Source organism: Stegodyphus dumicola, chromosome X1 (genome assembly GCF_044657685.1).
Source record: "Stegodyphus dumicola isolate Sdum_Otavi_A_Nest chromosome X1, ASM4465768v1".
NCBI classification, from domain to species: Eukaryota; Metazoa; Arthropoda; class Arachnida; order Araneae; family Eresidae; genus Stegodyphus; species Stegodyphus dumicola.
In genome coordinates, this window is record NC_140780.1 from 261,406,139 (window position 1) to 261,418,853 (window position 12,715).

Sequence of the window (12,715 nt, forward strand, 5' to 3'; positions counted from 1 at the left end):
AAAGAGGAACAAATGTAAAATCGAATGGACTGAAGAAGCTGAAAAACAGTTTGAAAAGTGCAAGAATGACCTGGTGAACACGGCACTTCCTAATTCTGAACTACCTCTGGTGTTATTTACAGATGCTTCAGATATGGTGATTGGCTCAATGTTGCAACAATATGAAAACTCCTCGTGGAAACCAATAGCATTTTTTTCTAAAAAATTAAATGATACTCAGCAAAAATATAGCACCTATGATAGAGAACTATTAAGCATATATCTTTCAGTTAGACACTTTAAGTATTATCTAGAAGGAAGGCTCACCAACTTCAATACATCTCCCAGTTTTCGACTGATATCAAATATGTAAAAGGTGAGAATAGTATTGTGGCTGCTACATTATCTAGAGTTAATGAAATTTCATCGATAGATTATGATAAAATAGCTGATGAACAGACTCAAGACAAAGAACTGAAGAGTTTGCAAACCACTACTTCCTTGAATTTCAAGCAATGTTCTCTACCTTCTGGGAAATATTTGTGGTGTGATACATCAACTAAACATATTCGGCCGTATATTCCTCAGGCTTTCAGAAAACACGTCTTTCAGCAAAGCCATGGTTTATCACATCCAGGAATAAAATCGACTATGAAATTAATGACATCAAAATTTATTTCGCCTAACATAAAAAAAAAAAGATGTACAGTTGTGGACAAGAACCTGCATTCCTTGCCAAAAAGCTAAAATCAGTCAGCATACCAAAACAAAATTAGGCGAGTTTGAAGTACCACCAGGAAGATTTCTCTCATCCATATCGATCTCATAGGACCACTTCCCCCATCTAAAGGGAATATTTATTGTCTTACTTGCATAGATAGATTTTCGAATTGGATGGCAGCAATTCCTTTAGAGAATATTTCAGCTGAGAATGTCGCAAGAGCCTTTTATAGCAACTGGATTGCGTGTTTCAGAATGCCAAGTAAACTCATTAGTGATCGTGGATCCCAATTTAAAAGTGATACATTAGGAGCTTTGTCCAAAATCTGTGGCATCAATTTACAACACACTACTGTCTACCACCTCTCGTGTAATGGCAGAGTTGAGCGCCTTCATAGAACATTAAAAAAAGCATTAAAAGCCCACAACAACATATCTTGGACAGACACATTACCAACAGTACTTTTGGGTTTGCGTACTGCTATTCAAGAAGACACAAATCACTCTATTGCATAAGTAGTTTATGGCCAGAGTCTCAGACTTCCTGGAGAGTTTTTCAGCGAACCAAGTATCCAGACAGCATCGCAGACTTTTTCTAATAACCTCCAGAAACAGATGGAAGTTGTTGGACCTAGACTAATTTGTAAAAATTCATCTGAACAGATATTTGTACATAAAGACTTAAAAACTTGTTCTCATTAGTTTCAGCGAATAGATCTAGTAAAAAAAACTTTTGGAACCTCCTTATGAAAGACCATTTCCTTTACTGATTGCAAGAACAAATATTTTATTATTAGCATAAAAGGAAAACATGTTAATGTATCCCTGGATCACTTGAAACCAGCATATATTTTAGCTGAGGAAAATTCCCAGTTGACACAACCTGACTACAGTAACTTGCAGAGACCGGACTCAAATTCAGATGTGAATCAAAAACATTCTCGCACAGGCAGAACTATACGTTTACCTATTAGATTAAAGGACTGACTGTAAATTATTCTTATTAATTAGTGGTTAACACTGCAATCCTAGTTACTACCTATTTCTCCATCTTTGTAACGTAACTTAGTTACTGGTGGGGGAGTAGTGTAGTGGCCCAAGTATTGCACGAGAAATAATTATTTTTTATTTCATATATTTGTTCATGTGTTTAATTATTTTATAAAATTAACTTTAATATTTTGTTAATATTCATATTTATATTTCTTTTATGCTGAATGGCAACAAGTAGTTCATATTTATATTTAAATTTCTTTATGCTGAATGACAACTAGTTCTGATTCATGATTGCTTGGTTTTGGTTTCCAAACGTTGCTATTCTAGTAGCATCGCATTTTGATAGCTGGAAAATAAAAAGCAATAAACTTAGCTATTTGTTTACAATTCATGCTGTTCCTAACCATAATTTAGTTTTGAACATTAGTAGCCAAGGCCACAAAGTAATGATTTCCCAAATGACTAATAATTTTCAGAAAGCATGAAATAAAGAATCTAGAAAATCTTTACTCTGTTAGGTAGCTGGAAAAATTATTAAAAAGTATAAGAGCATGAATGAATTTTAAAAAATACTCAAATCAAAAAATCTTAAAAGTAGAGATGGTGAAGTAAAATCCATGATTCAAGCCAAGTTGGAGCTGATTGAACAAGATATTCAGGATTTTTGGAAGATGATTCTTGCAGCACATTTTGCCCTGGTAAGAAAGACACAATAAGTAGAAAAGGAGTGAAGATTTTCTCCAGTAAGTGTATGCAATATTTTATACATTACAGTACATTTTGCACACTTCAGACATTCTGGTGTGTCCAGAAAAAAGTAGATAAGCAAGACCCATGTTTATGTAGCCTTCATGAGAACATGAAACTCATAGCGAGTGCATTAAAGCAACTGAAGATTATTTTTGAGAGAACCTCAGATGAACTTTATAAAAGTTTGTGCTGTGATACTAGAGACAATATTAAGAAATGTTTAGAGAGGAACTGCTATGAATGTAAAAACAACAAGATTAAGTTCTTATTATATTCAGAAGACATATAGTCAAATGAGAAATAGGTTTTGAAAAAAGTTGATATTGTAGCCAAAGGAATTCCTAAAACAGTTAAAAAGCATGCAAAGGATCAGATTAACTGTTCTGCTGCAGAACTGCAGAAATGGTGCTGGTGTATTGAGAATACGGCAAAGCACACTAGGGCTATCTGCCTAAGGAGAGGGAGCCTTCGTGGAGGACTTTCTAAGGGAAACTGGCTCGTATACACGTTACACATAGGGAAAACCACGAAAATGCCCATGCAGCCAGCCCGTTCGTGGTATTCGAACCTCAGACCGAACTACCAATGTTCAGTGATTTTACTGCTCGGCCGCTGGTGGGCCCTTACTACAGAAATGAATTGTCTACTGCAATACTTACCATATCATTCTGTACATTACCAGAAAATCTGAAACACGATCCTGTTGCTATCTGTACCCACTTGAGTCCAGTACTTAAAAATATGAAAACCATGGTTCCTAGCTTAAACACTATTCATTTTTTCAGCGATGGATTAAGTACACGATATCGCAACCGAAAGACGTTTCATTTAATCCGCCACACACTTTCCATCTGTCCTCTCATCTGTGAAGGAAATAACCTGGAATTACAGTGAAACAGGACATGGAAAAGGTGCACCAGATAAGCTCTCGGGCAGGGGGATTTTGAAGCATACTGCTCCAGGGAGAAAGACATTTTATGCTTCAGTTAACTTGTCTCTGAATTATAGAAAAATATTAAAAATACTGAAATAATACCCATAAAAGAATATGAATTCAGTATACTTCATGAAAGTCTAAAAGAAGAAGTAGAAAATTTTATAGGTTCAATGAATGTGCACCAAGTTTTGTGGGCTATAGCAGAACCTAATGTTTCGTGTTTCAGAAGATTAAGCTGTTTTTAGTGTACGTATGCTAACTGATATTTGTTCACACAAATATGATAAAGGAGTCCAATTGGTATCTCCTGATCATCCTGGATGTCCAGCCTAAATCCTCTTTTGAAAGACTGAAAGTCAGTGATGTCTACTCTGACACAGATGATGAAATTCCTAGCGAAATTCCGAAATTGGATGAATGTAGTACAATGAAATTACCTTTGACAGAAGATAGCTTAATAAATACATATGTGGTTGCAGAATTCACGGGCCCGTAAAAAACTCGTCACTTTGTAGGGACAATTTTAGAATAAGATGACAGTCAGCAGCAGGGCTTAATTTCTAAGATTAGAAGTGCCGGAGCCCTATGGAAGACCGTTAGCAGAGAGGAACAAGAGTAAATAAATAAATAAAATGACTATTAAACTCGTTAATAAATTTAAAATTAAATAGTTAATTATTATCAGATTAATTAATAGCTACTTAATTAATGTTTATTAATTGTTATTTAATCAATAATTATTATATCATTAATTATAATTTAATTGATAATTATTAGATAATTAATTATTATTTACTGAAATAATTAAAGATTGAAGTAATTAACTAATTAAAATTAAATAAAATGTAAAGAGATCTATTGAAATTTAACACGCGATTTTTAATATAATTTTATTGTTAAAATAAAATTTCTACTGAAATTGTTATTCAATTACATAAAAGAAGTGCCGTAGCCTTCTTATTCAGGGCTTCGGTGCGTTCCAGCAAGAATTATGATTTATTACAAAAACTAGAACCGGAAGCAGAGATAGGAGATCTCTGCTCCGGTGGGCCGGAACCCACCGGAGCAGAGATCCGTTGGGTTCCGGCCCAATTTAAGTTCTGATCGTAGGGGGGAAGTTCTTTTTATCATCACAAAAATTAAATAAACTTAAAGTATAGCTGATGAAAATCCCAGGGCGGAAACAGAATGAGGGTACGAGTGGGTGGAAACAAAAAATGAGGGGAATCTTGGTGAGAGAGAACGTTTTCTTTGACCGCGGCTCTCTGTTGATATAATTATAGCCATCAAGCAGATGAGTGTCACAGTCCCCCCCATTAGTGGATACTGTGGGAAGTCGGTGTATAGGACGTGCTTGAGCAGTTTATCTCAGTATTTCACTCTTATTCTACTCGCTGTCACTAAACGCACATTTAAGAACACAAATTTTCTTTCCTGGGAGGATAACTAACTGTAAGCATTGGTTACAATACACTAGATACAATGGCATGACGAGAAATTTAGACATTCCTTCCCCCAAATTTATTGCTTTTCTTAAAGGGAAAGGTTTCCTCATGTGAGTGAGGGGACTTTACTTGAACGTCTCCTGTTCTCATAAGTTCGTATTTCTAGGGAAATAGAGTATTGCAAGGTCTGCTTATTGTTAAACTAAAACGTTAGGAATTCTAAATTTTTTTCCTTTAAATTGTGGTTCAGTTTTAAAAAGAGAAGTACCAGAGCTCCTCTTATTTAGGGCTCCGGTGCGCTCCGGCTAAAATTGTAATTTATCTTAAAAATTGAGAAGCGCCGGAGCCCAAGCACTGGTCAGCAGAGTGGAAGCAAAATGTATCATGGCGACTTAATATCTAAAAATGCAGACAATACCTTTTCATTTCCATCTCAGAGAGACTTATCTTGGGTTTACTCTAGAGATATGAAATAAGTGTTAAATGACCCTGTGCTTATCCGCCGACATACATATTTCTTTAGACTTGGATTTTAAATTTTTCCTTAATTTGGAGTAAACTGTTTTAAAAAGATTTTTTTTTCAAGTGTTTATTTTCTAATTAAATATCTATTCTGTGTTAAAGTTGTACTATATTATTTCTTTATTAAACTCTACAATGTGAATTTTAGTTAACACATTTGGTTACACTGAAGCTGAAGGTGATGTTAAAAAATGCTTAATTTCATATTTCAATCCTAAATTCCAACATAATCTGTTGTATGTCAACTCCATGTCCAGATACGTCAAATCTGTGGGCAGTGAAAACAAATAATTTTTCCTTGAAAAATATTTGTCAGCAATCTCGACCATACACTGGAATGTATTAAGAATCATATGGGAATTATTTTTAAGATATAAAAAATATTTAAAAGATAAAAAATAAAATAAAATTGACATCTAAAAGTACTCTGTTTTTGGAAATGACCCTTATATTTAATAAAGGTTAATTTCACTATCTACTACATATACATTTAGCACTTTAGAACCTACGCTATTTTACGTTACAGGGTGAATGATGACATGCAGCACCTAAATAAATCCCAGCAGCAGAATATCAATAAATTTAAACACTGATGTGCTTTCACGCTTCTTTTTTTTTAATTTTTTGTTAATTCACATACTGCTGGAATAAATGTCTTCAAGGTAAAACAGACACCCTACAGGGGAAAAAAAACTAAAAGGTTTAACCCACAAAAACTAATAAAACTGCTAACAATTATCCTCATTCAAGTACTTCATAAAAAAATATACCCATTAAAAATTATCTAGCTAAATATTTCCAAAAAGATAATACTTATTTTCATGGAGTGGAGATAGACAACGTAAGAATGAAACTTAAACCAATGAATTCGGTTTATCAAGCAGAACTATAAGCATTGACACAGGCTTTGAATTGGATTAATAAAAAATTAACAGTTCGATGTTTTATAAATATTTATACTGATACCCTATCTGCACTTCAGGCACTTGCCTAACCAGATCATAAAAATCAAATGATTAATGAAATCAAAGATTTGTTTACAAAGGCTGAAAGAAAACATATTGTCAAATTACACTGGGTGAAAGCATGCAGTGGAATTGTCGGAAATGAAAGGGTGGACCCGATGCTAAAATGGCAGCACTTGGGGATGAAACCGATAATTCTGATATCCAAGATTCAAGAAAAAAGACCATTGCTGAAATGGAAAACTGGATTTATACAGAATGGAATTTTTGCTGGGAGTCGTCTAATAAGAATAAAGAGTTAATGAATCAATATAAAGTTAAACAAGAAGATGAATATTATAAAGAATGTTGATATAAATCAAGTACTGACTAATCATGGGCATTTCCCAGCTTATTTTAATCAGTTCCATCTACAGAATAATGATAAATGCTTAATATGTGATAGGTTTGGGGACTCGGGCACTTCGCTGATGAATGTGCGCTTACCCGGAGTGCAAGAGATTTTAATTACGATTTTAAAAGATAATGAAGATTATAAACATAAGATGGAATTGGAATTCGGCACTGAGACTCAGATTTTGAACTTGTATGTTTTTCCTTATGTTTGTTTTCTTCTAGCCAGTCCCATTTTTTGATCAAACAGCCAGCTTGTGCAGGCTAGGAGGATCGGGGCTGTACCCTTATAATGATAATGATCAGACACTTGTAAAACTATACATCTAACACTTAATTTAATATATGCATAGAATAAACTGCTTAGAAAAATTAATTCAGTACAGCAAAATATAATATGGAGTAGCATACATCTAAAATACATACTTTACTGCTTTAGACGTTGAAGGCCCAGGTGTGCCTCCTGGTGTAGAAGCAGAAGTACTTGGTACAGCTTGATTACTCTTCCCAGCCATCACCAAGATGACTACTTCAGCTGGCTTCAAAGCACCTATGTCAATAAAAAGAAATACATCTGATAAAAATGTCTCAAAAAGAATTATTACAGCCTTTTATTTTCAAAAGTAAATAACAAGAATTTGGCTCTACTCCCTAAGATCACCAAATGTGGCAATATGTGTTCTGCACTGGTTTTTGGCGTGATTGCATGTTGTATGGCAACCCTTTTGACGTTGAATACTCTTTTGCTGGAGTGTTTTAATTGCTCGTTGGTTCGTGCCGTGCATGTTTTGAAATGGCCTATGTTGCAATGAGACATGGTTGCAAGAGGGTCTGGGAGATTATTTTTAGTGGCTGTGCATGATAGAAGTAAGGAATCGCTGATGCAGTGTATTAAAGAGTGGATTGAGCCGTTGTGCATCTATTTTTTTTTTAATGGCTGGAAATCTTACAAGGATTTAGGAAAAGAAAGTTTTGAACATTTATTTGTGAACCATAGTATGAATTTTCTGGATAGTGTGTCTGGCTGTCATATAAATACGATAGTGATTACGTGGCAGCATGAAGTTAGTATTTCTGCTGTTCGAAAAAGCATTCATTCATCGTAAGTGCATTTTATTTTATTCTTGTTCTTATTTTGTAGAATGCTATCTTCATTGTTTTTTCTAGTATGAATTTCTGTCGTTATTGTTGTTTTTTTGAATTGTTTGAAATTTATTTTGTTGATTAGTGCATAGTGCCTAGATTGTGCAATTCATAGGTATTTTTCAAAGTTGAAACAGAATGCTCTGTACATGCTATTCTTTGAAACTTATTGTTGTTATGTTAATTTATTAGAGGGAGGTGTGTGTAGTTCGTAGATTCTTTCGCTGCCTAGATTGTGCAATTCGTAGATATTTTTTAAAGTTGAAACAGAACACTCTGTACATGGTATTCTTTGAAATTTACTTTTGTTAATTTATTAAAGCGAGGTGTGCATAGTTCGTAGATTCTTTTGCTGCCTAGATTGTGCAATTCATAGATGTTTTTTAAAGTTGAAACAGAATGCTGTGTACATGGTATTCTTTGAAATTTATTGTTGTTATGTTAATTTATTAAAGCGAGGTGTGGGTAGTTCGTAGATTCATTGGTTGCCTAGATTATGCAATTTGTATGTTTTAAATTAAAATATATTACTGTGTACATGGATTCTTGTCAAGTATTTTTGGTTAAAAACTTTATTTTTTTGCTTTTGTTTTAGATTTTTAGCTTAAATTGTGTGTTCAAAATTCATTTTAGGCTTAAAGTTCGAAATGTAGACAAAAAATTTAGATTGTAATATGGCACTATGGAGTTTCTCGCCAAAAATGTTTGGTGAGAAAATTGGCGACTTGAGGGCACATAGAGTAGTTCCGAGAATTTTACAGAAAATTACTCAGAATTTTCATAACATATTCAAATTCTATTAAAAAGCTGCTTGCTTTCGAAATATCTCAGGGTGCTCTATGTATTTCTTCGAAAATCAAAAACCAAATGGACTGATGATCAGATACCATATTCAAATATGGAGAAATAAAATAAAATGAAAAAGAAGCAACCACTATAGTGCCAATCTATCAAGCAAAGCTAAGATCAAAGAGGCTAACATTATGAAACCTTCAAGAAAAGCTTTAAATTTTGTTAGACATGTAGAATTCTGATAGGCTTTTGATAAATGAAATAAATCATATCAAAATAAGTTACTATTGCTACGTTCAAGAAATTAGCACAGAAAATTAAAGAATTTACAAGTCATAACTTACTTCTCTGGATATCATCATATTTACATTTTGATGAATTAAAATTTTAAGACATTACAGAGCAAACAAAAAATAATTTTAATTACTATGGATACTAACTCATAAAACTAACATTAAATTCTAGAAGCACGCGAAAGACACTTGCAACAGGTAAAAAATAAAAGGGAGGGTACAACTCTAATATACGCCCTAATTTCACCAAATGTGGCGATATGTGTTCTGCGCTGGTTTTTGGCTCGATTGCGTGTTCTATGCCAGCCCTGCTGACGTTGAAAAATCTTTCGCTGGAGCTCGTTGGTTCGCCTCTGTGTCTGAGAAGATGGGAGGGAAAGATAAAATGGTAGTTGTTGAATTGAAGTTCGGCAAAAGGAAATATGATTGTGGCTATCCTGTTGAGGGGTAGTGGGTATTTGGAAGTGTGGAAAGAGGGTCTGGGAGATTATTTTTAATGGCAGTGCATGATAGAAGTAGGGGTTTGTGATTTTATTTATTTGTGAACTATAGTATAAATTTTCTGGATAGTGTGTCTGACTGTCATGTAAATACGATAGTGATTACGTCGCGGCATGTTAAAGGCGGTATGAAATTTATATTTCTGCTATTTGAAAACGCATTAATTCATGGTAAGTGCATTTTATTTTATCCTTGTTCTTATTTTGTAGAATGTTATGTTCATTGGTTCTTTAGTATGAATTTCTGTCGTTATTGTTGTTTTTTTAAATTGTTTGAAATTTATTTTAGTTTATTTTGTTGTTTAGTATCTAGACTACAATTCGTAGATGTTTTTTTAATTTGAAACAGAACGCTGTGTACATGGTATTATTTGAAATTTATTGTTGTTATGTTATCTTATTAAAGCGAGGAGTGCGTAGATCGTAGATTCCTTCCTTGCCTAAATTGTGCAATTCGTAGAATTTTTTTTAAGTTCAAACAGGATGCTATGTACATGGTATTCTTTGAAATTTATTGTTGTTATGTTAATATATTAAAGCGAGGTGTGCGTAATTTGTAGATTTGTTCGTTGCCTACATTGTGCAATTTGCAGATGTTTTTTAAAGTTAAAACATGTCGCTGTGTACATGGATTCTTGTCAAATATTTTTGGTTAGAAACTTTACGTTTTTGCTATCTAAATTTTTTGTTTTTGTTTCGGATTTTTAGCTAAATTGTGTGTTCAAAATGTAGTTTTTGCATGTGCGAAAACCGCGTTTTTGGAGACATTTTAGGCTAAAAGTTCAAAATGTAGACAAAAAATTTAGATAGTAATATGGCAGCGTGATTTTTGGCGAGAAATTTGGCGACTTGAGGGCGCATATCAGAGTAGTTCCAAAGGGAGCACTAAACCAAAATATAATACATATTAATGTGAAGCAGATAAATATTTAGGAAGAAACATTCAGATATTTACTGTAAGCTAGAACACATATAATACAAATGCAGACAAACAGGAATTAGATTAAAATTTAGAAGAAATTTTCAGGACTTTTGATATACTACTAAAAGTGCAGAATTTTATGATGCAACTTAGCTTGCATGTTATATAGTTTAACATTAATAAAATATAAAAAATTATTTATATTTATATCAGTTAAACTACTAATATGAAATAGTTAAACTACTAATGTGAAATAATTATAAGTCTAATAGGTATTCATAAATGGTCTCCTTTTTCAATGTTACCTAGTAATTCCTCAATACATGTTACACATTTTGTTTAATCATTCACACACCTTCATATTTTTATTAACAAAATAATTCAGATTACAATAAAAGTTTAACAAACCTATCAAGATTTCTTATACAGATAAGAATCCAAGCTGATTCTTTAAAATATGTAACCTATCACACAGAAGATTCCACTCTATGTCATTTTTATATAAAGGTGGCAACTGCAGTGATCATGTATGTGTATACAATGCCCAGGAAGAAACAATCAGTATTATGTCTACACTAACATTTACTTCTAGACATTTGCAAGGAATAGGTACGAGGTACTTTGTATAAATTTATTATTCAGCAAAATAAAAAGAAGTATACTGCATTTGTAAAATTTAACCATGATTTCTTTACCCTTTAAAGTTATTTTTAAATTTCTTTAAATGGCAACTACAATGAAACAGCTTTATGCAAACCATACTTAATACATGCTTGAACAATATACAGTATGTTCCTAATACAGAATTTTTGTATTTCTCTTTCAAAACACACATTATAATTTACAGCTTGTTTTAAGAAAAGGTTCATAAAAGCTTCCTTCAAAATCTTTTAAGATTCTTATTTATATATAATTAAAAAGCAAAATTACAGACAGAAGGCTGTATCAAATACTATACGTAACAATCATTTCTTAATACTGAAAAATCATTCATCATGTTTTTACGTTTCACTTTTAAAACATAAACTACAATTTAGATCTTGAATCCCAATAATGTTAAATGAAGGTTTTTGTTTTTTAAATATGATTACTGGACATACATTAACAAAGAAAAGTAAATATACTTAATAGCTCAGCTACTAGGTTATAGCTATAACCTAACAAGCTTCAGGAAGGAATTGCATTCTGTATCAAATCATTAAAAACACCAGTTTTCTTTTTAACGTAGCAAAATCTCTGCTTGTATATAACCCAACAACTCAGCTTCAGAACTATATTTTACAACAAATATTCTAAACAACAATATTTTTTTAGCAATGCAAAAACACTTCATCATAAAATTGGCCAATTACTAAAACTACTATTCCAATGTGACAATTACTCCTTAGATTTCAGATAAATGAAATATTTAAATAATTAAACAACTTCCCCAATGTAATTTTTACTTAGTAGATTAAATATCATACTTACTATAAAATTCTTGACAACTGAGCTTCAGGAAATCGTAACCAGATGATCATAAATTGTTCAAAATGAATATTCGTAAATTTGTATTAACAATAAACATCAAAATGCCAAACTATCTACATCACTTAAACCTGTTTACGATGTAAATGCACATAATGCTTATACGTTCAGACACAGAAAATCTAACGGCTAAATTTGATCTTAGTTTTCTCAAATAATGAAACTAATAAAAAGAAAAGTAACTCATCGGTAGATGAAACTTGAAACACGAAGAGAAGGAAAATGAGGGAAAAAGTTCTCTGGTAATCATGAACTTCTGAAATTTAGATCAGGAAATGTCAATAAACTGCTGATCAACAAACGTTTTCCGAAAGCAAATGAAAATACGGCCTCAGTCAATGAACCTCAATTTTATCATTTTACTAGAATTATTCTGCACAATTCTAATGCTGCTCTTAAACACACCAATTTTACTAGAAACCTCACTTTCGCGAAATCTCACGTCTTAACACTACAATCATATTCGAACTGTACAACGATACCAAGGTATTGAAAAGGTGTGGCGCTGATATAGTTTTTCCCTTTTGAAAAATTGTGCTGCCATCTATAGGGAAAACCCATAAACAGAGGACAAATTCTAAAAATTCTGCATGCCGATCAATGCCTTCCCAAAATTCTAAAATTTTGCCATCCTAATTTTTTTCTTACTCGATGCTTCTGTAAATTCTAAAAATTTCGTCTCCTCTTAATTCTGCCTCCTGGTGCTTGTCCACCAGTTCCACCAGCTCTAGCGCCCGCCCTGATTCTAAACATTTTACGGCTCCCTAAATTCTGCTTCCCAGTGCCTCTCCTAAATTCAAACAATTTAAGCATTCCTAAACTTTGCTGCTG

At 32.9% G+C, this 12,715-nt stretch overlaps 1 protein-coding gene across 1 annotated transcript in view; it reads right to left on the reverse strand.

Moving 5' to 3' along the window:
* LOC118184774 (uncharacterized) overlaps nt 1-12,400 on the reverse strand; it is a 290,183-nt gene extending 277,783 nt beyond the window's left edge. The window contains exons 1-2 of the mRNA XM_085807619.1: nt 11,828-12,400; nt 7,134-7,257 (exon numbers count right to left, since the gene is read on the reverse strand). Coding sequence (XP_085663745.1) covers nt 7,134-7,222 — 89 coding nt within the window. The 5' untranslated portion in view covers nt 7,223-7,257; nt 11,828-12,400. The remainder of the gene's footprint in view (nt 1-7,133; nt 7,258-11,827) is intronic.
* Nucleotides 12,401-12,715: the final 315 nt, after the last annotated feature.